The sequence below is a fragment of the Oryza glaberrima genome, chromosome 2, assembly GCF_000147395.1.
Source record: "Oryza glaberrima chromosome 2, OglaRS2, whole genome shotgun sequence".
Taxonomy (NCBI): Eukaryota; Viridiplantae; Streptophyta; class Magnoliopsida; order Poales; family Poaceae; genus Oryza; species Oryza glaberrima.
Window position 1 is genome coordinate 2964680 of NC_068327.1, and position 22747 is coordinate 2987426.

Sequence of the window (22747 nt, forward strand, 5' to 3'; positions counted from 1 at the left end):
GGAAAAGTAGGGGAGAGAACGATATGTGGGGCCCACATGGGCCCCACCTTTTTATAATTTTTATGTGAAACTGACATGTGGGGCCCACGTGGGCCCCACCTTTTTTATAATTTCTATGTGAAACTGACATGTGGGTCCTGCGAGGTTTATTTATTTTTCGGGTTGAAAATTGCCACGTAAGCGCCACGTCAATTCCACGTGGGATAGAGACCTAGTCAAACAAGCCACGTAGATGCCACGTCATCCAAAACCGCCTTCAAAACCGCCGAGGGACCTCGTTTGCCCGGTTTTCGTAAGTTGGGGGACGGGTCGTACCCGGTTTTGCGGTCAAGGGACGAAAATCGGACTAGGCGACAAATAGAGAGACCCAAAGTGAACTTATTCCTCGATTCGTGGATTTGGTACAAATTGAATTTTGTAGACTAAAATCAAGTGGTATATTATCTCTTTTTGGTACAAATGTTGACAAACCATCACTTTATTATAGTCTTAGCATCTCTGACTCTAAGAAATTTTGGAGCAAGATACATAACATGCTACAAAAGGCTTATGCTTATTTGGTATCAAACACACATCTAAAAGTGAAAAAAAAAGAGAAAGTAGGAAACCGCCAATACTTCCGATCAAATCATCACAATTACAAGGGTTGTAAAATGACTTTTAACCTACTTTATCGTTACATATATAACATAATTTACTATTTTACTTGAATAAGCGTATCTCAACTAGGTAAGTTTTTGGTGATGAAACCTATCCACCGAATTCAACTCGTAGACTTGACACAAGTGCTCATATTTATGACTAATTATTCTTTCAATGATAGACGACCTACCCATCAAGTGCAAGGTGCCTCTTATCTCTTGTGGCTTATACCAGTCCAATCTTTGAAAGGAAATGTCCGTGATGACTTTATCAATCTCAAAACATGTTGGTTCAATCTTCGGAGATGTTCATAGAGATAGGGTGTGCCATCTATTCATAGAGGTGAGTGTGTGCATGTTTGTGGGCGTCTACGTTATACTGCTTTTTGAAAAAAAAAAAGAACGTAATACTCCATGTATTCATCCGTTTCATATTATAATTAGCAGTAAAACTTATTTAAGATTGACTAAGTTTCTGAAGACGTATAGTAACATCTACAACATCAAATTAGTTCCATTAAATTTAATATTAAATAAATACTTTGATAAAATATTTGGTTTGTGTAAAAAATATTGCTATGTTTTTTTATAAATTTAGTTAAACCTAGAAAATTTGACTTAAAGAAAAAAAAATCAAAGGAACCCGTAAGAAACGGAGGGAGTAATATTTTTACACCATGAGACTAAAGTTTTGAGTTATGATGTGGCTTCATCACGGCCTTAGGATGGAAAATCAAGGGCTAGAACGCAGCACAAAAATCACTGCGGCCAAGGCGGAAAACCAGCGGTGTCACTGCGGCCGGCGAAGGCGGAAAAAGCTCTCAACCAAAACCGCAAAACCCTTCTCCCTCCTCTCCTTTCCTTCCCCCCAACCCTAGCTCCACCTCCACCTCCAGCCATGGCGGCAATCGATGGTAAGCACCACGACGGAACGTTCGCAGCCGGCGACTCAGCGTTGTTCTGTGAGTTTTTTAGGAAAAACAAGTAGGAAATGAAAGGTTCAATACATTTAGTGGTTGTCCTTCTGGTCAGACAACACCTATATATTGCAACCCGGGATTTAAAGGGGTTGTAAACCGGGACTGGAGAGCCCTTCCTCAGTAGTGTATTGTTCTTCGTGGTGGCGCATACTAGGTATTTACTATGACTTATCTTCTTATATATTTAGCCAATTCTACGAAACCGAGGATTTACCGTATTCAAGTTGTTTGCATTGTCATGCTATTTCATCGAGATGCTATTTCATCGAGGAAGCTGAAAGAAGTCTACATGGTGCCATCATTATTGTGAGTAGAGCTGTCAAGAACCCAACAGTTGTGCCTGGTGGTGGTGCTATTGACGTATGCCAACTTGTCAAGATTAATGGTTCCATCTGTCAAGATGTAGTAAGCTGATGTTGCAGTTCTATTTTTTTGTTAGATGGAAGTAAGCAAGTATCTCCGACGACATGCAAGGACGATAGTTGTGAAGTCTCAATTTTTCATACATTCATTTGCTAAAGCCCTTGAGGTATATCGTCCTCTTTCTCGCGCGTGCACAGCTATTTGTAATTTGGTATCTGATCAGAGATTTTTTACTGTCCTTGAGCCTGTGCAGTACCGAATCCTCGCTGTCCATCTAGCCCAATCCAATGGCTGAGACAGCCTTATATACCGCGTGATACTGTAGGATCGATAGATGCGGTACCATGAGTGGGAGGGTATTTTTGTCTTTTCGCGTACTCATTCTTCTCCCCGCATCGCACGCATCTTGCACGTTGATCTCCTAGCCGTCGCACCTGGGCGGCTGCATCGGCATCGGCACCAGCGCCGCCGTGGTGCCTCGCATGCAGCTACTAGCACCACGGGAGCCGCTGCCGCACGGGCCCCTGCTGTTGGTCGCAAAGACGGCCAGGAACTCCTCGTCAAGCAGGCGAGGTCACAGTTGGCGTCATCTTCGTCTTCGTTGGGGCCACAACGAACAGCGAATAGCAAACAGAACCGGCGCGAGGTCGCGATGGAAGGGGATGGAACAGCGTCCGATGGAAAGTCCTTTTCAATTTTTCATAGCTCTTTGTCCCTGTTCCTGATTATTGATTTTGGTTTCTGTCAGTAAATTTGACAGCCAACCGATGAACTGTCGATTAATTGTTCGGTTGTGTCCACGTATACATCAATTTTTTTTGCAACCTTACACATATACCTCACATTTTCTCAAACACGTTACTGGACATTTAACTTCTCGCTCATTCAAAATGAACTCGTCAGCCGTCATACCGGTTATTCCAAGACAACTTCATGGCAGTGCTGGATTCACTGTTTCTCCCTAAGTAGCAGGACTTCCATTCACTGTTTTAATCAACTCGACTAAAACCTTCCTAACTATCATGATAGTGCTGGATTTCAGATTCGATCTCTCAACCTGCTCATATTCCACCTAGATTAAATAAAGGGTTAAAAAATATCTAGCTTCTCCTATCTTAATACAATTGGATGGCTAGCTCCTTCTAGCCATCCTAACAATTTTTTTTAAGTAAAACCATAGTATCGATTTTGGTATGCACTCGAAAAATGATAGTGGTAACCTTCCTAACTTGCCTCTTATGCTGTAGTTATTTCAGTAAGGTGATGAAAAATTCTTGTCAAACAGATTAACTATCCCCGGATCACCTTTGAACAACATGGTTTTCCGCGTGGAATTTCATTGTTTGTAGCAATGTCTTTATCCTGGTTCTGTCCCGTATTCAAAACCAATTCCTGCCCATACTTCAACATTTAATATTGACTAACATAATACATCCCTCCTTAGTACTTCATCTATTTCATAATATTCATATGGATGTGGAAAATCCATATGAATATTAGTAAATCTAGACATATAACCATATAAATATGAAAAATATTAGAATGACTTGAGTTCTTTAGTTCTTGTTATACAAGGCGAAGCAAGCTGCTAGCGCGACGGCTGGACCGTGGTGATTCTGGTGAAGGTGCCATGCGAGGTCGCGGTCGGCGGGGCACGCGCAGGCGGTAATTCTGCCAGCATCTTTTGGGGTTTCTTTGTGCGGCATCCTGCATTACTTCTATCTTTAAAAAAATCTATTTTTTTACATTTTTTTTTTACAAAATTCTAAGAGCAAGTTTAATAGTGTAGCCCACTACTAGCTCCAATACATTTATAGCTGATCTAATAGCCTATTCATACAATAGTTGCTTACTATACTATTAACATATAGTCCCACCTGTCATACACGTATTGCGTTTTGGAGTCCGTGCTGCAGCTGGCTACAGATCTGTAGCCTGCTGCTCTTCTCTCTTATCTTTTATATCATTATAATATGTTTATAGCTGACTAATAGTCTGCTATTGTACATGCTCTAAACATAGCATATCCTCATATTCATGGATAAATAAGCCCAAATTCATGTATAAGAGTTATTCTTTTATAAAGGGGTACAACCTTCCAGTTTTTCTCTGCCAAATGCCAGAGTTTTTGTTCTTGGGCCGTGTTTAGTTCTAAGCTTTTTTTTTAAAACTTCCAATTTTTTCATCACATCAAAACTTTCCTACACACATAAACTTCCAATTTTTCCATCATATTGTTCTAATTTTAACCAAACTTTTAATTTTAATGTGAAAAATACAGCCTTGGTAACCAATGAGCTAGCCATCCTTATTGTATACTCCATCCGTCAAAAAAAAAAAAAAGTCCAATTCTAGGGATGTGTCCAGATTCATCTTTAGAATTAGACTTTTTTTTTTTTTTGGACGGAGCGAATATCTTTGTAGTTGGTGACAGTTGTGATACAGTAGCTGTCGGCACGGATCCGCACAAATCATGCTCCCCTGCCGTCAGTACCACTCAGTTTCATTGTCCATTTTAACACCCGACACCTGTGCTAATTCTGGGACCATGTTGATGCTGCTGTGGGCTCCCATCGGATGGACTATTTAGCTATTGAAAAAGCCAAAATTTGAATTTTTAAACTAAATTTTGACATTAATTTTGAGATATTTTGAATGTAGTTTCTTTTTCAGTATTGACTTTTAAGTCACTCAGAACATATATATAAAAGTTTTACCTATAAATTTATTTTTATTCTCTAATAATCCGTTTTAGCTTATTACGAAAAAGGCCAAACGATAAGGGCTGTGGATGTAATTTGCTGGTGGCACAACAGTGGTGCTGGTGAATCGGTGATTGGCCTGATTGATGATTGATGGCTCTGTGTGCTTTAAGGCTTTAATAACTATTGTGATCTGAATATCGTGATTTGAGGGCCGTACGTGTGCTTTAGGCTCCGTTTAGCGCAGCTCCAGTTTCCAAATCCAATTTACCTAGAGCCGGAGTTTTGCCAAACAGTCTAAATCCAAACAGTCTAAATCCTTTATTGTAGGGGCGGCGTGCGCGTGGGGGTGGGCACGGTCGACGGCCAACGGTGGACGAGCTGTCTAGGCTTAGGGGATTGTTTTTTTTTTCAATTTCAGATCTGGAGTTGAATGATAGCCAAACATTTTTCAGCTTGTTCCCAACTCCCACTGGAGTACGAGTTTAGAGTTAGTAGTTGGAGTTTGGAGCCCTACCAAACGGGGCCTTAACTATTGTGATTGGGATTGTCTTCCTAACGATGCATGCTCTCTCATGACACATGTTACTACTAGTCATTCTGTGGAACTTCAGGGCTTTCGACTATGCTCTCTCTTCAGTCTCAGTGGTTCTAAAGTCCATTATCACTTAGGGTCATCTATGGTCATTAGCTGGCGTTGCTTCTTTTGGGATTTTCTTGGGAGGGTAGTGTGATTTTGCCCCCTTCTTGCTGATTGGAGTTATGTTTAGCGGTCGTAGTAGTCTCTTTCTTTTTTCCTTGGTCTGGTCGATTTAGTTGTGTAAACAAATACTCTTTTCTTCTAATTTATTGATGTTCTTCTAATATATTAACGTGCAATTTTTTTACGTGTTCGCGGAAATTTTATGGTGAAGACAGAAAGCTAAAGCTAGAGATGGAATCTAGCAAGATAAGTGAACGTGCTTAACAGGATGCGTTTGGTGATACGCAGTGCTCGTACTCCATAGCACATTGTTTTTGACGTGTGACCATTTCTTTACCTCGCCCATGGATTCTACGTGTTGCTGTATAGGAGAATTCCCATGCCCATCGCCATCTCGTTTTCTAGAGTGCACGGCAAAACCGAACCAACTTGCATATAAATGCATTACCATCGGTGTATGCTGACTGCGTTCGGTAGGCATGCACGATGCGCGGTCTTCTTCTTTTTGTCAATGGATGCGGTAGTATATTAGGTCCTGGTTTTTTCGGCTCACATATTATGTACCAGTGTTATCACCGGCATATTTTCTAAGCTGCTTAATGGTACTCTTTTTGTTTCATATTAAGTCTTTTTGATTTTTTTTCTTTGTTAAACTTCTTTAGGTTTGACTAAATCTATAGAAAAAAATAGCAACATCTACACACACCAAATTTGTTTATTAAATAGTGTTGAATATATTTTCATGATATGTTTGTTTTGTGTTAAAAATATTGTTGTATTTTTCTATAAACTTGATCAAATTTAAAAGTATTTGACTAGAAAAAAAAAGTCAAAATGGCTTACAATATGAAAAAGGAGGGAGTATATTTTTTAGAAAATCTTTTCTTCATCAGCACATTTAGGAAACGGTTTTAAAATCAAATTTTTAATATTTCGTACATTCGCCTCTGTTATAGATATCTTGAATTATTATTTATAAACCAATTTTACCCCTCATCTATAAAGAAAGAACCGGACAATTGTGGAACTGTGGACTGGAGTACAACCAAACTGAAATAGCGTTTCGTTCACAAATATTGCTAGCTATTTAAATACAAAATAATAATTTGTCGTGGAACACGCATCATTTTTGCAAACAAATGGAAAGGGAAATTTTGTATTTATATGTAGTTGTGTAACATGCCACCTACTCCCTCTGTCCAAGCATACCAAGCATTCGGAATTTATCTGTAAATACAAACATTTCAATTTGCATCTCATTTTTTTCCCTCATCTTACCCTAAATCATCCTATCATTCAATCCATATAACGAGGGACACCAAATGTTTTTTCTTGCTTAACCTCAGGTGTTGTTATTTTCTGATTAACATACATATTTTACCTCAATTTTTGTTAGCATGTTTTTCAGTTTAGCATGTTCTGTGCAAAAACTTGGCTTTAAAATATCAAATAAATCTATTTTTCAAGTTTATAATAATTAAAACTCAACTAATTAAGTGCTGATGGCTATCTTGTATTATGTGTGCCAACTTCATTTTCACCTCAACATCACTTTAATCTCTACTATTAACTAAAATATGCCTGTATTACCTCCTTTTTTTTAATGTATAACTCTAGTAACTTTTCTTATAACACTTAACCGTTCGTCTTATTAAAAAAATAGTATAAATATATAAAAGTATAAGTTAATATTATAATTTCTTGGTAATCAAACAAGTCACAAAACAAATAAACTGTATTTATGTATTTCTTTATTTTAAAATAAGATAAACAGTCAAACGCCATATAAAAGTTAACGGTGTTATATATTAGAAAAACAAATATAGTATTTGTAGATAAAATGAGTATAAACTTGTAGCTCTCGTTCGAGCTCCAAATCAAAAAAGCTCCCATAAAGCCATACCGCTCGCGGATACCGCCTCTAGTTCGTCACCTCGGTTAGCCCCAGATCCCAAGAAAAGAACAAAGCGATCCGCTCCCTTGCCTCGCCGAGGCATTTTCACAAGCACCCTCCGCGCGCCGCGCCGCGCCGCCGCCGCCGCCGCCGACACCGTCGCGAGAGGGGGTAGGGGGGGATGGGCTCGCTCCCCGTGTCGTCGCCGGAATGCGCGCCGGGGCGGCGGGTGACGGTGGCGGCGTCGGACCTGGCGCCGCTGTTCGGGGCGCAGCGGCGGCACCTGGACCACTTCTTCGACCGGCTCGACCTCTCGCAGGCGGCGGCGTTCGCGCAGGCGCTGGTCGACGCCCCCGGCGCGGTGTTCTTCACGGGCGTCGGCAAGTCCGGGATCGTGGCGCGGAAGCTGGCGCAGACGCTGGCGTCGCTCGGGTTCACCCGCGCGGGGTTCCTGTCCCCCGTCGACGCGCTCCACGGCGACATCGGCTCGGTCTTCCCCGGCGACCTCCTCGTCCTGCTCTCCAAGTCCGGCGCCTCCGACGAGCTCCTCGCCCTCGCGCCCTGCGCCCGCGCCAAGGGCGCCCACCTCATCTCCCTCACCTCCGCCGCATCCGGCGCCGACTGCCCGCTGGCCGCCGTGTGCGATCTCAACGTGCACCTTCCGCTGCAGGCCGAGGTGTGCCCCTTCGGCCTCGCTCCGGTGACCTCCACCGCCATACAGATGGTGTTCGGCGACACCGTCGTCGCCGCCATCATGGAGGCTCGCCGCCTCTCCAGGGACCAGTACGCCTCCAACCACCCCGCCGGCAAGATTGGCAAATCCCTCATCTTCAAGGTAAACCTAATTGCAAAGCTACATTGCCGTCATTTCTTGCATTAGCAAATTGATTATTACTACAAATTTAGTACATTAGTTAGATCTCAAAACTTACTGATACTAAGATCTTTTACTTTATGAGTTGCTTGTCGGTGCGATCAGTTATGCGATTTTTCCAGGGTGGAATGTTGAACTCATAATAAAGGCAGAACGTGCTGGTTATGACAGCATTTCTGTCACTATCCAAACAACATTTTATTTCTTTTTGTAGTTACTCGTCAGAGTCTTTTTCATTAGGACACTCAGGTTGCAATGAATAGGAGTCCTTATTCACAGGTCATTTTCGCAGTATTTGCAGCCATGGCAGAAGATGCTGGATGACACCTTTTTTTTTTTGGGCATGATTCTTGATGGTTAGCTTGTGGAAGTTATGGTTGCTATTTTTTCTCATGAGTGCTAATTACCAGTAAATTTGAGTCATTTTATCCTTGAATTATTGTAAGAAAATGATCAATTATTTCCTTGTATAGATCTTTGGAATGTTTTTGTCCTAGGAGCCTATTTGGGTATGGCACATTTGGATCCAATTCCACAGGATTTAATTTAAATTTGAACTGAAACCCAAAGATTCCAAACACCCTATTATGGTGTCAAATCATGACAAAATTTCACTATGCAGGTTAAGGATGTTATGAAGAAGCAAAATGAGCTTCCATTGTGCAAGGAGGGAGATATGATCATGGATCAACTCACTGAACTCACTAGTAAAGGCTGTGGGTGTCTACTTGTGGTTGATGATGAGTACCATTTGATCGGAACTTTCACTGATGGTGATCTCCGGCGTACACTCAAGGCAAGTGGGCAAGCAATTTTCAATCTGACAGTTGGAGAGATGTGCAACAGGTTTGTCTATGCTCAGTCTTTATGATTTATTAGTCCTTTATGGTAAAAATAAGGTTTTAGATAACTCGTACAGAACCAAAAGCACCATACAACTGGTTTTCCTACTATCTATTCTTAGTTTTAGTTTTGTTTTCTTAAATTATTGTGCTTCTCTAATCTTCAAAGTCATTTTAAGTGCTCTTTTTGGAGGCAATAACCTGAAAAATGGCAAGCTGAGCCATAGCGTCCATGGTTGGGCGCCTGGGCCATAAGGAACTTAAAAAATTATATCAAGTGCTAGAACGCACATAAAAGATCATGATAAGGGACTCCTCTTTTCTTTCCCTTATCTTTTAACATGTGGTTTTCCTGAAAATAACACAGATCAATTTACTGAAAGTTATCTTTGTATTATTAAGCTACAAAGGTGGTGACATTTCTCCAAAGAGTTGTGGTTCTTAAAAAATATACCCAAACTGTGCTCTCTTGGCAACATTCATTTATAGTTCCAGCAGGTCTATAGAAATGTTAGCATCCAAGAATTAAGATAAGTTTTCAGCGAGAGTTGGTTAGTGAGTGATTTTTTGACAGTTAATTTCCTTTTTCAGGGCTAGTTTTGGTTATTTTGCTCTCCTATTCACTGATCACATCCTTGTGTTTTGCACAATTTCATCTAATTTTATCGTCGGTGCCCCCTAAAAGAATTCCGCTCTGATGTTATATGGTTCACAAGATCTGTTGGGCTGCTCAATAATGTATTTCCTGATACTGCGGCGTGTTGTTATAAGATCTGGTGACAGAATTTTGTCAGTTCTCTGTTTGCCCAATAAAGGGCTACAGCTATCAACTAATTATGTCAAGAAACTTTTATTGAGATGACAGTTCAGTCTATAGAGCTGTGCTGGTACAACTCTTGTTGTAGAAGCATTGGCCAACTGATGTATTTAGGAGAGTAGTTGTCAACTTGGGACCAATGGTAAATTTCATTTTTGAGTGATTGAAGGCAAGCAAAGGTCAGTTGAGTCTACGTCGAGTTGAGAGCACTGTTGTCTGTTGATTCTAACGTCGGTGATAGAGGCAAATGCTACGTGTAGAATTCAGAATCATTTTGTATGCATAAAAACTGGTTTGGAAGTAATCGTTCTTACAAATCTTTCTGGAATCAGTTTTGACCATGATATATAGCCTTCCTCTTAAGTCTAAACATGTTTGTTGATCTTTCAGGCACCCAAGAACAATCACCGCTGATGCAATGGCAGTACAGGCCATGGAGAAGATGGAATCGCCCCCTTCTCCGGTGCAGTTCTTGCCAGTTGTTGATAGCAACAACGTTGTCTGTGGGATCATCACATTGCACGGATTGGTCTCAGCTGGACTATAATCTTTTCGCCTCATCTCCTTGCGATTCTTTGCAAGTATTTGGTCCAGTACATCATCACGCTGGTTGCATGGATTCTTGTCAGATGGTGACGCCTTATCTTTGTACTAGTACGTGTAGCCTAGAGTGTTAAAGAGGCATTGTTTACCAGTGTCTCCTACGTATAGTGTTCTAAAAGAGCAATGTGACAGTTGCTCGCTGGATGAATGTACCCTTCCCTCTGTAAATGAATGTGAGTTTAAGATGCAGTGGAATAAAAAGGTTTAAGCCTAAACAAGCAGACATGTTATTTGGTTTAGCTTTTTAAAGCCATAAACCACTCCTACACTGTTAAGCCAAAAACTACGTTTGAGTAGTTTTGCAAGACTCCACCATTTTGCAAATAACATAAGTCACATTCAAAAGGAAATGAATGTGAGTTTAAGATGCAGTGGAATAAAAAGTTTGAGCCTTAACAAACAGATATGTTTTTTGTTTAGCTTTTTAAAGCCATAACCACTCAACTACGTTTGAGTAGTTTTGTAAGACTCCACCATTTTGCAAATAACATAAGTCACACATTCAAAAGGCACAAGGTGTCAAACGCAATGCATAGCTAACTGGAGTAGAATTTTGCAACTAGTAGGTCTGGTGAAGTTCAGACATGCATTGAACAAACACAACCCTTCATGGTGTGCTCAATCTGTGACATTCGATCTTTAGCTCCATGAATCTAATAGATATCTCCTAATTCGATTTCGTGGAGAAAGTGCAACAGCATCCAAATTTTGGTAGCGATGATGTTCAAATCCCTCCATGCTGCTGGTGCCTACAAGGGAGCTTCACCTTTCCCACTCTGAATCTGGGTGTGGGCGCTCCACCCTGGGCTTGCTAGCTGGTGATGGACTTGGCTGGTGATTAGTCAAGGCCTGGTCCCAGCCCAAGATGTGCGGCAATGCGAACTGCACATACACACTAATCAGCCACAAAAACACATGGAAGAAGCCCTAAGCAGAATCTTTTTAAGATAATGGATTCAAAACCTGGCAGCTACAATTACATACCTAACCAAATATAATTACAAGGAAGAAATATGTTATATGTATATAGCAGCCTCAAGTGGCTTGTCGTGGCAATGAGTGCTGCCAATGTCATTACTATGATATGATAAATGAACAATGCCACCGAGTAGTGTGTCATTGCCAATGAAGCGGTAGCATAGAGCTGCTTAACATAATGCATGCATGATTCCGCTAATGAGTAAGGACTAAACCATCTGGTAATGTTGATACAGTAAAATTAGAATATACATAACACATTCACAATGACATTAATACTGAAGCAACAACAGAGGCAATAGACATAAGGTTTTTATTAACTTGTTTAAATGAAGCTCTGATGTATGCCACGAAACTGGTACTATACACTGGCATGAACTGTTTCAATATAAAGCTATGATAAAAACAGTAGTGCACCTAATTTATTGATGTCTTTAAGCTTAGCTACATATTGACTAACTGGACAAAATTATAGTTTAGCAACAGATTTCAAATGGCAATTTGGAAACTTACACTCAATGCTGTGCGCATAACTGTAAACTCAGCTTTTGAGATTGGGAGTGAAAGTCGCTCAGTTGTCTTCTGCAAGTTGTTCAGAACAGCTGCAAAGAAGATTCTGTGATGTATCTGTCACTGAAACCATGGTGTACAAGTTGATAACTGGCTATTAAGCAGGAATAACTTCTTGTACGCTTTTCATTTCAGGCAGTCATTTTAAGAGTTCGCAATGAAAACCAAGTCAATAGTCAAGACAGGCATAACTTTAACCACATAAACTGCAGTGTTGGTTATTATACAAGTTTTAATCACTCAGTCAACTTTAGATCCTGTTAGGTATTATAGCTGAGGGTTGCCACAGGCACATGCCATAGCTTAATATTCCGCCATGCTAAAATGTCAACTAATCACAGACATAAAATTCTTATGAAAGAGAACTAGTATAACGACTCCATGGTCAATAGTTGTTCATGATGAAAGTGTTTGTGGTAGCCACTAGCCAGAATGCCTGCAACACTGGATAGTGGATACACCCTTTAGCACACAATATAATTATAATGTAATTACACAGGCATTCTGAAAATGCTAACAGAACATCTCAAGATGTCAACTGATTGATCAAATCATCAAATGATATTTGACCAATTTGACCAATGGCAATGTCACAAATGAACATAAGAAACAGGGGTATACTGGTAATAAAATAAAGCATGTTTGATACGTTACTAAAGCCACTTACTTATATTCAGAAAGTATCCACTGTCGTTGCCAAGAGGAGTGACTGACAACGATTTTTTCACTTGGCCTTCATGACTGACAAAAGTGAAGAGGGTAAGGTTAGAAGGCCATGACTTCAAAGCATAAAGCATCTACAAACAGTATGTTTTGTTACAAAGTTATAAACAAACCTTGATTTCATGGAGGGATCATGGAAAAATTCACAAGATTCAGCAGGCCCAAGACTTATCAAGCTTCCGACTTCAGTAGGTGACAGAGCAAAGAGCTGTAGAATAGATGTCACAGATAAACAAAGTTAATAGAACCTAGTTTTAGAGAGAAACAAAAAGCAATCTGGTCACTACTCCTGAATGGAGCGTAAAAACCCACAAAGTGTAGAGCAGAAGTGACAAAACTCAAAAAAAGAAAAAAAAATCAAGCAGTCTTTATTACCAGATATGATCCTATGATCATCACTACAAAAAGGCTCCCTCCCTCTCATGACTAAAGTGAGATTGAGCACATACAGTTAAATCATGTGTACCAATTAACTTGGTAGCTGGTGCATTATTTGTAGCAAGCATCATGCAAACTCATTTATATTGCATTAGATGCTTATAAAATTGCATATTTTCTTGAGTGAACCAACATATAAAGTATTGGCAATAGCCAATAGGCTATGGATCTACGCTGCTTTGGTTTTCATAAATAAATTTCTTCCATATGAATTTGACATTATTTCATCCCAATATGGATACAATGTTGATGTGACTAGCGATTATCAGTGGGTAGGCAGATTTTATTGCCAGGAAATATCAAGTACTCAAGAAATATCATTACCTGTTTCTTTGAATAATCATATTTCCTTTGTCCCACAGCCGGGAAAAAAGTCAACATCACCGATCCATTTTTGTTCACACGAGATCCTCCAGACTGATGAAATAGGAAAATTAGATAGTGCAAATTTGGAATTGTATGTTAGAACACAAACAAATAAAAATGTGCATACTTCCAGTTTGCTGAAGCTTGGCAGTATGGGTTGCATAGAAAGTGCAGCCTTTCCCTTGAACACGGTGTAGCTTGCAAATTTTCTACCAGATGTGTTCTCTGCATAAAGATAGTAAACAATATGTTTATTAGTATGTACACTTTTGATAAAATTAGCAACTTTGACTAAAGTGTATAAAGGAAAAAGTCTTCACCGTCTGCTGCAAATGTTGAAAGAGCATGTTGGAAAGTCAAAGAACCACTCCAGAGAGCATCCTTTAGGTCAGTGACTCTCCTGAGAAGGGGGAATACACTTATTGGAGCAGGTGGAAAGAACAGAACCATAACACAACAAAGGATTGACTTGAAGATACCATTGTAAGATTGGTTGGCCGTACTACTTAAATTGCCATTCACTATATACATTAATTACTACGCGAGAAAAAATGAACTACAGAAAACAAATTAACCAACTAAACCAGCATGAACTTGATCAGCTCCAAACAGGATGCTAAGTTGCAGCACAGCCTTGAATTTTCCAATTGCATGTCCAGCAGCACTGCATTCGATCGTTACTAAACTTTACTGTAAGAATCTCGCAAATAGTATTGTTACGTCAACACAACAGGTTCGATTTGTGTCTGGGAACAAGAGATCAGTATTATTCACGCACAACTTGTAACAACAAAATAAGTAAATAACAATCAGCTCAGCACCACCGACCGATTCATCACTACCCAAACACGGGTCCCGTGGGTCAAACGGGGATACAAGTGACTGGGAAAGTACACCGCTGACACTCTGCGCAACTGGAGCAAAACCATAATATAATCTCCTAAAACATCTACAACGTAATTAACACATAAAAACCCATGGCGAAGTAAAACGGGGGAGGAAAAAAAAACACACAGGCCCTAACCCTATCGCCAAACCCCCAAAACCCCACCCCGTTTCACCGTCGATTGCACAAGGCACACCGAACTAGGAGAGAGAGACCACCAAACACGAACCCTAAGATCAACGAACCGGTCGGCACCACGAGCCCCAGACGAGGCGCCCCTCCACAATCGCACAAACGGATGCACCAATGTCGCCGCCGCCGCGGCTAGGGCGGCCGAGAGAGCGAGCGCGCGCGCGCTAGGGTTTAAGCTAGGGTTTAGGGTTTAGGCGGAGACTGACCTGGAGGAGGAGGGGACGAAGCGGGAGAGGCGCTGCATCGTTGGCCTTGGCTTTCCGCCGCCGTCGCGTTGCCCACCGAGAAGCGGATGCCGAATGGAATGGGAGAAGAGAAAAAAGCAGCAGGGAACGCGCCGCTTGTCTCGGGAAGCCAGCCGCATCGGTGGCGGCGCTTGCGGGCCTGGCAGGTGGGCCAGCCCACGGCCCAATCCGGCCTCCTCGGCCCAACAGCCATTAACGAGTGGGCCATGTCTCACAACTAACTATTACTCCCTCTACCAAAATATAAGTTTTTTTTATTGATATGGTATTCGAGATACTATTTTGACCAATAATATCAGATGTTTTAAATAAAAAGAGTTGCATATTACTCCATCCATCCTAAAATATTTGACGTCGTTGACTTTTTTAATCATGTTTGACCGTTCGTCTTATTCAAAAAATTTAAATATTTTTTAATTCTTTTCCTATCATTTGATTCATTGTTAAATATACTTTTATGTATATATATAGTTTTATATATTTCATAAAAAAAATTTGAATAAGATGAACGGTCAAACATGTTTAAAAAAGTCAACGGCGTCAAACATTTTGGGACGGAGGGAGTATGATAGTTTGTTTAATAATAAATCTAATAACATTAATTTTACATGATTAATCTTTTTTATTATTTTACTGTTAATGGTCAATGTTAAAAATATTTGACTTGTCACTATGCTAAAAATGTGTATATTTTTGTACGGAGGTAGTACTATTTTTTTTTTAAAAAAAAAACTTTAGCGATGATGATGATGACAGATATCAAGTTTTTGGAGAACAATGTGGTATGTGAAGTTGAAAACTTTGAAGTAGTTTGCATATATTGATAGTTACCTCAAGAGTTTTATTTGCAAGAATTTTTCAGTTTCGCGGGGAAAAAGTTTTTAAAAGTCGGGTTCAGTTCTTGAATATGAACTGGAAAATGCATGTTTGTCCACTTGTCCTTGCTGCTGTATGGCAGCTAATTCCGGTTTATGTTTGCTCTAATTTACAAATTACATTCATCTCTCGAGACCGATTTCGTGCTCAATTTCGCGTGCATGAATAAGATATAATTCATGGAGGCGACGATCAAATACACAGCAAGAAGTCGAGAAGAGATCGGGGAAAAAAAGACGGCGGATTCGTGGCTATGGCTAGTAGTGAATTGATCACTAAGCTTAGTTAGCCTTCTTGGTGGTGGCGCCGGCGGCGCCGCCGCAGAAGGCGTCCCGGTTGGCGGCGGCGCCGCCGCGGACGAGGAAGTGGCCGAGCGACGGCGTGGCGGTGGCCTCCACGCGGTTCTCCGGGCACAGGAACTCCCTCGCGCACGCGATCTCCACCTCCCGCTGGTAGTCGTGCACCAGCACCTCCGTCTCCGACCCCTTGGTCCTCGCCATCACCGCCGCCGAGAAGATCGCCGACATCCTCCCCGGCGACCCCTCCGTGAACCTACACACATCCAACATGACATCATCAGTGTTAAAATATAAAGTGAAATTGTTCGTCCTTGCTCACCAGCTTAAGTTCCTAAGAGCAAGTTTAATAGTACAGCCCAGTACTAGCTCCAATTTATCTATAGCCATTATACTGTTAGTATATAGTCCCACCTATCATACACATATTGTGTCTTGGAGTCTGTGCTGCAGCTGGCTATAGATTTGTAGCCCGCTGCTCTTCTCTCTCATCTTTTATTTCATTAAAATATGTTTGTAGCTGGCTAATAGCCTGCTATTATGCATGCTCTAACTGAACAGATCGGTACATATCAGAACCAGATGTCTCGTAATCGAATCCTAGTTGGCGCACGCTAGAGGCTTAAGGGAGAGGGTTGGAATATAAAATAAAAAAATGCTATTGATAAATGTTCAATTTCAAAAAATATCATCATACAAGCCATCATACGAGGGACTTTTTTTTTTTCAGAAATATCATCTTAATTAGGGTTTTGTTAGCAGTCTTCCGTTAAGATGGATGATATTTCTTGGATATGAGTGTTTTTCAATGATATTTTTTAGATTTTCTCTAAAATGAATTGTTTGTCTTTTCTCATCGGCTTAAACTTTTTGGTTAAAATAATCGGTGCATGCAACTCAATAAGCAACATTATCTTTTTTTTTTAAAAAAAAAAGCAGCAGCATCCATGGCCGCACATTATGCAAGGCGAGATGGACACGGAGGTAGTAGGTGTTTGTTTGCTCTTACCCGCTTGGGCCATCGACGAGGATGACGTCCCAGGAGACGTCGTAGAGCTGGTTGGGGAGGTCGTTGATGGCGAGGCGGCAGTCGGAGAAGAGGAGGTTCTGGACGGGGCGGCAGTCGGCGGACTGGGCGGCGCGGGCGGCGTCGAGGAGGTCGGGGAACTCGCGGACGGCGGTGGCGTACGAGACGTCGTACGCCTCCAGGCCCGGGAGCGCGCCCTCCATGTGCGCCACGTAGAACGGGTTCTCGTCCAGGAACACCGTCCGCCCGCCGTGGTTCAGCGCGCGCCACAGCGGCGTCTCGGCGCCGAGGCCGAACACCAGCAGCCTGCACGGCGCGCGCCGCCGGAGCACCGACGCGATCGCCCGCACGTCCTCCTCCGGCATGCTCGCCGTCGCGTTCGCCCCCGCCGCCGCCGCGTACTGCACCAGCGCGTCGAACACGTACGCCGGCAGCCCGCCCGCTGCTCCCCCCGCCGCCGACGCCGCGGCGGCGCCCACCGCGCCCGCGACGGTGAGCCTCGCGCGCTGCGGCAGCGCTGCGCCTTCCGACGCGGCGCGCGCCGTGGAGAAGACGGTGAGCAGGGACACGCAGGTGAGCAGCGCGAGGAGGAGCGCGACGAGCCAGGCGCAGCAACGCCGCCGCGAGCCGAGGAACAACGGCATGGACGCCGCCGACGGCCCCGGCGACAACGCGCCGGACAGCGACACCACGCCGTTGTACCCCTTCGACGCCGGGTGCACGACGAGCAGCTTCGGCCCGGACATCCCCTTCATCTCCTTCCTCCTCTCGCCGCCGCCGCCACCGCCGCAATTCTTGGCTCCTCTTCTTCTTCCTCCTTGCCTCACTGACACACAAACTCTGTCTGAGCTTGTGTTCTTGAGTGAGTACTTGGAGTGAAGGATAGTTGCATATAATTATCTGGAGCTTGTGTTCTTTTGTGTTTAGTAGATGAGGTGATGAGGAAGGAAGAATGGTTCACCAGACCTGACTGACATTTCAGGTTGGAAGAAAGATGGAGGTTGGGATGGATGGGATATAGAGGCAACAAAGCCTAGATAGCTTAATTAAGCAAAGAAAAATAAGCTTTGTGATGGATTAGTAGTAGTTGGCAATGTTTGGCAAGAAAGCAAGCTAGTTAAAAAGGAATTCCTGCAAGTTTGCTTCAAAGTGGATCAAACAATTTTCTTGGGTTTTGATGGCACTCCTGTGATTTGGACACAGGAGCTTTCTTTCTCAGAAGAAGACTAATAGCAAAGTCCATAAGATATCACATTGGCCTCTAAATTAGCTATTCAACTGAACTGAACTAGAGTGTGTTAAAGAGAACATATTTGCCTCTAAATTATCAATCCATAAAGCTTCATCAGGAAAGAAGTGAGGACCCATGAGTTTTCAGTATGAAGCACACAATGCCAATATTCCAATCAGCCGATGATGGGAAACATCATTAATTGATTGAGAAGCTGAAGAAGATGGCTCCATATTTTTTAAGGAAATCAGCTATCAGACATCGAACACAAAAAGTCGCAAAAAGACCAATATCATGTTTGGTGAGAAAACACATTGTTGAAGAAAAGAAGACTGAACACCCTCTGACAAGGGTCCTCAGCTGGGAAGATGCTATCAGTGAACACTTGGAATATAAGCCACAGCTGTGGCAGGAACTAAAGTTTGTGGATGGGAGGTGCCTGTCCATGAGCCATCTTATTTTTTTGTTGCCTTCAAGTGAAGCCTCGGCAAGAAACCAAAAAGAAATAAAGAAAATGGCATGGAACACAATAAGCACACTGAGAATCATCTGCAGCCCTGAAATGCCTCAAGCTTATTGGAGCCAATTTCAAGATATTACTAACAGTTGTTTAATGCGGTAACAACCACATGTGAAAAAAAATGGCATGATCATTGGCTCTCTTAAACAAAGGATTTAGTTGGCAAAGAGTAAACATAAAGTGAAGCTTAACATTTAGGGCATGGTAGCAGGTATGATAGCAGAGTTTTACCTATGGAGTCTTGGTATATAAGAAGGAACCTTACCTGCTTATGGATACTTCACTACGAACAATGGCTGGAAAACTTAGCCGAAAAGGGGCACAGCATCATTTGCTTACTCCAGTACCCGTTTTCTCCCTTGTCTAAGTCGACTGAATGAGAATCTGATAAACATGAGAAGCAGACAACAATGGCAAACAGGCAAACATATAGAGATTTTTTTCCACTTCACCAGCAAAAAAGTACAGGATGAACAGATTACAGGGATATGGCAAGCTTTATCCACACAATGTCCAACATTGGCAATGCTCTTGCCTCGGTGTAACAGAAGATCAAAATCTCACGGGTACCATGATCATTGACTGGGGTGGCCACAGGTATAATTATGGGCATCGCCAGGATCATGCAGTCCCGCACCAGTAGGCCAGGTGCTCATCTTTGCGCGAGGTGCTAAACAGCCCACCACATTTCAAGCAAATGAAGCTGCTGCCGTCAGCAAAAGCATCTAAAATTATCTGCTTCCTTCCACTCTCAGCAAGTATGCAGACTTCATCAGAATCCAGCATCATGACAGGGTCAGAGCCAGGTACTTGTTGAGGATTAGTGTTTGTTGACTGCGACTCTGCTATAGCACATTGTGCAAGCAAAGAAGCGAGATCATCAACACTAGGGCTGGGCTGTGATCTTTGCCTGTAGAGTTCCCGTGCACGGTTCAGCGTCTGCATGAGAGCCTGTTCACCACCTTGGGATCTTATGGCCAAGAGAATCTGCATGATTTGGAAGTTGAAAATCAATAGAAGGAGATTAATTGAGTTAACAGAATTAGAAAAGGTTTGATACGCAGGCTAAAATTTATGACCTCGTTTCTACAGAGAAGTCAGGCTCAGACAGTTTTAGCTGTCATCATGAAATGTTTCAGTGAATGTGGAAAAGAGATCAGGAATGTACTGACTCAGTAATTAACAAGTATCAGCACACATATCAATGGACAGGACAATGAAATTGAAACGGAAGTACCTAAAAATAATCAAAACTGCAACAGAGCATTGAAAAATTAAACCGATTTATTGATTAGCTTACTATTTCTGTTATCTTAAATTCAATTCATCAGCAAAAGTGAACATTGTGAGACGTATGCATCAATACCAGTCATGTAATCTAGTCACCTTCTTCTCATTCATGTCTTACGTCATAGCAAGTATGTTATACATCTCAAGAAGGTTTAAATGGCCATCTGTGACTAGCAGAATAATCATTACTCAATGTATATGCATATGAGTTAGGAAACTAAAATATTCAGTGTAGAACCTAATACATCGGACAAAAAGGCTAAGATGCATCAAGAGCCTATTCTTGAATTTAGATCATGCTCCAGATCATGATATGCAATCTGCTTATGTAATATGCGGTCTCATAGAAGCTCAATAGTTCAAACAACAGGGATATAAGTGATAAACTACAAACTAGCAAAGGTTATCAGGTGAGGTGAGGAATAATCCCATTATTACAATAAAAAAGGCTTGGCTGATCAAGGTGAAGCTGTAAATCTACTGGTGTTCTTTTTTTAGATAATGGGTAACCTGGCCTCTACATCCAACGCGGATGTATGCAGCCAATCTACTGGTGTTCTTACTCAGACAATACCAATATGTAGCAGACTAGCACCCTTTTCATAGACATTCCCATTCTCGCCTTAATCAGATGGAGAAACTTTTTAGTTGTTCTACTTTAGGTCTTTAGCATACAATAAAGAGAGAAAATAACAAAATCATGTAACAATTGGGCAAAATTAGAAAAGGAGGGACAAACTCTTAAATTTAGGGAGAAACATCGGAAAAGGAAATCGTGCAGTAAAGAAAACAATCAATGTCTCGAATACTACAAAAATTGTGGTGCAGTTATACGGGAACTCAAGCTCGAATAATTGATTTCTCAAGAATTTTTGTGCATTTGCGCGGGAAACTCTGGCCAGTAGGCCCAACTTAACATTATGGCACTTGGAAGGATTAAGATTTGCATGAACACACTAAATCGGTTCAACTTCCCCGCCTTTCCATGACCGAAATATGAGAACTCATTTGTAAATACTAAATTGAATTACTGATGGTGGAATCAATACAATACAACACTATGAGCACCAGGTATACTGAAACATGCATTTCGCTGTGAATGCATCACTTTGCAATCTTCTTCTCTCTATTTCTTAAGAAAGATGAGCATAACAATACTTAATTCTACTATTTGCTAGTCTAAGAAAGGACATAACCGAAAGGGATAAGTGCAAAAGTGAGAAGGCAGACGAGCACCTAACATCTTCTAGGGCGGATCATACCTAACAGATCCCAAACCCCGTACCCTAAATAAACCCTAGACCTAGAACGAATCACACCAAACCCCTTTTCTCTGTGCGCATAACATCCCGATTTCCAAGCTGGATTACGCCATAACGAAGACCGTCATAAGCTAAATCGAATCACATAGAACACCATGAACCTCTAATCGAATGATGAACCTCTCATCCCCTAGGTAAATCCGTGACGCAAACCTCGAGAATTCCCCATTCCAGCACCGACCGAGGGATCGACGCGGCCACAGCACGCGAAATGGAAGCGGGCCGAGAGAGAGATGAAGAGAGAGAGAGAGAGAGAGAGAGAGAGAGAGAGAGCCTCACCGCCTGCAGCGCGAGCGACGGCTTGCCCTCCTCGAGCAGGACTCGGGCGCGGGACAGCATGCTCCACCCATCCCCTCTCGCCGCCGCCGCCGCCGCAGCAGCCGGCGGCGGAGCCTGCTCGGCCATCGGCTCCCCCTCCGCGGCCTCCATCTCGACGTCGTACGGGTCCATCTCCCACGCCTCGATCTCGCGCCCTCTCTGCCTCACTCACTCCCGATCGACGGGTCGCCGCCGGTAGGCGGGTGCACGGCGGCGGCGGCGGGATGCGGCTCCGGATGATTCCAGGAGTTCGTGAGTGCTGGGGCGGCTGCTTTATTGGAGAAGAGGCGAACTGAAACGGAAACTGCTGCCAGCCGTCCCTCTCTTTTCTCTTGTGGCTGCTATGATGATGCGGGTTTCCACCCTTTTTCGTGCGATGTTGGGAGTTCGAAATTTCAGATAGGCGAATTTGTTGAATTTTCGAAGCATGAAATTGACTCAAATAAGTTCATATTTTTGAAAATATGGAGCAGTTATGAATATGACTTATCACGATGACGGGCATGACTATCTTATGACTATAAATCACACTGACCATATATTGTTGATTGATTGTATGTCATTACACCTATGGGTTAAATGAGGACTCACAAAATTAAACTATATCAAAAACACAATATCCTCGACAAGTATATGCTTTATACACCCTTATATAAATAGGATGAAGATATTGTTTCATTTCGTGTCTAAGCGTGAAGCCCTTGTCGTTACTCATAAATTATATTTATTGTTCCCTTTACATCATATAATTGTCACATTTATCCTTTTCGTAAAAGGTATACCCACGCACTAAGAGCCAGCGGCGAAACACAACGTGTGTGTGAGGGGGAGGGGAGGGGGAGAGGGAAGGGAGGGCTTGAGCTTCCCTACCCTGCTAAATCACCATCGAGAGAAAGATGAGAGGGGAGTGGGATTATTAGGGCGAGGCAGAGGAGTACAGGAGCTGGAGAAGGAAGAAGGAAATGAACTCCCTCCATTCACTTTATATATCTATGTCTGCTAGCGGATATTTCATGTGAAGACTAGGGAACACTTAGGCCACCGTGCAAA

The 22747-nt window shown here is 42.3% G+C and overlaps 4 protein-coding genes across 4 annotated transcripts; 1 reads left to right on the top strand and 3 right to left on the bottom strand.

The window, feature by feature from the left end:
- Positions 1-7291: 7291 nt before the first annotated feature.
- Positions 7292-10638, top strand: LOC127763363 (probable arabinose 5-phosphate isomerase). The gene is made up of 3 exons (XM_052288037.1): positions 7292-8118; positions 8780-9003; positions 10207-10638. The coding sequence occupies exons 1-3, from the start codon at positions 7465-7467 to the stop codon at positions 10361-10363; spliced, it is 1035 nt and encodes a 344-aa protein (XP_052143997.1). The 5' UTR covers positions 7292-7464; the 3' UTR covers positions 10364-10638.
- A 173-nt stretch (positions 10639-10811) lies between these two features.
- Positions 10812-14881, bottom strand: LOC127763364 (single-stranded DNA-binding protein WHY2, mitochondrial). Its single transcript, XM_052288038.1, has 8 exons — positions 14779-14881; positions 13815-13894; positions 13622-13719; positions 13453-13545; positions 12804-12898; positions 12635-12708; positions 11911-11999; positions 10812-11301 (listed from the first exon to the last, which is right to left on the bottom strand). The coding sequence occupies exons 1-8, from the start codon at positions 14814-14816 to the stop codon at positions 11182-11184; spliced, it is 687 nt and encodes a 228-aa protein (XP_052143998.1). The 5' UTR covers positions 14817-14881; the 3' UTR covers positions 10812-11181.
- An 871-nt stretch (positions 14882-15752) lies between these two features.
- LOC127763534 (protein IRX15-LIKE-like) lies at positions 15753-18171 on the bottom strand. The gene is made up of 2 exons (XM_052288268.1): positions 16999-18171; positions 15753-16245 (listed from the first exon to the last, which is right to left on the bottom strand). Exons 1-2 carry the CDS (start codon positions 17769-17771, stop codon positions 15975-15977), a joined length of 1044 nt encoding a protein of 347 aa, XP_052144228.1. The 5' UTR covers positions 17772-18171; the 3' UTR covers positions 15753-15974.
- Positions 18172-19183: 1012 nt separating this feature from the next.
- On the bottom strand, positions 19184-22019 carry LOC127763535 (uncharacterized). Its single transcript, XM_052288269.1, has 2 exons — positions 21659-22019; positions 19184-19754 (listed from the first exon to the last, which is right to left on the bottom strand). Exons 1-2 carry the CDS (start codon positions 21827-21829, stop codon positions 19389-19391), a joined length of 537 nt encoding a protein of 178 aa, XP_052144229.1. The 5' UTR covers positions 21830-22019; the 3' UTR covers positions 19184-19388.
- Positions 22020-22747: the final 728 nt, after the last annotated feature.

Excerpts from the sequence above, each read along its gene's own strand:
- LOC127763363 (XM_052288037.1), top strand. The coding sequence starts at position 7,465 with ATGGGCTCGCTCCCCGTGTCGTCGCCGGAATGCGCGCCGGGGCGGCGG. Across the intron at positions 8,119-8,779 it reads GCAAATCCCTCATCTTCAAG|GTTAAGGATGTTATGAAGAA; the intron begins GTAAACCTAATT and ends TTCACTATGCAG. Across the intron at positions 9,004-10,206 it reads GTTGGAGAGATGTGCAACAG|GCACCCAAGAACAATCACCG; the intron begins GTTTGTCTATGC and ends TTGATCTTTCAG.
- LOC127763535 (XM_052288269.1), bottom strand. The coding sequence starts at position 21,829 with ATGGACCCGTACGACGTCGAGATGGAGGCCGCGGAGGGGGAGCCGATG. Across the intron at positions 19,755-21,658 it reads CGTCGCTCGCGCTGCAGGCG|ATTCTCTTGGCCATAAGATC; the intron begins GTGAGGCTCTCT and ends CAAATCATGCAG.
- LOC127763364 (XM_052288038.1), bottom strand. The coding sequence starts at position 14,816 with ATGCAGCGCCTCTCCCGCTTCGTCCCCTCCTCCTCCAG. Across the intron at positions 13,546-13,621 it reads CAAGCTTCAGCAAACTGGAA|TCTGGAGGATCTCGTGTGAA; the intron begins GTATGCACATTT and ends CTATTTCATCAG. Across the intron at positions 12,709-12,803 it reads GATCCCTCCATGAAATCAAG|TCATGAAGGCCAAGTGAAAA; the intron begins GTTTGTTTATAA and ends CACTTTTGTCAG.
- LOC127763534 (XM_052288268.1), bottom strand. The coding sequence starts at position 17,771 with ATGAAGGGGATGTCCGGGCCGAAGCTGCTCGTCGTGCACCCGGCGTCG. Across the intron at positions 16,246-16,998 it reads CTCGTCGATGGCCCAAGCGG|GTTCACGGAGGGGTCGCCGG; the intron begins GTAAGAGCAAAC and ends GGATGTGTGTAG.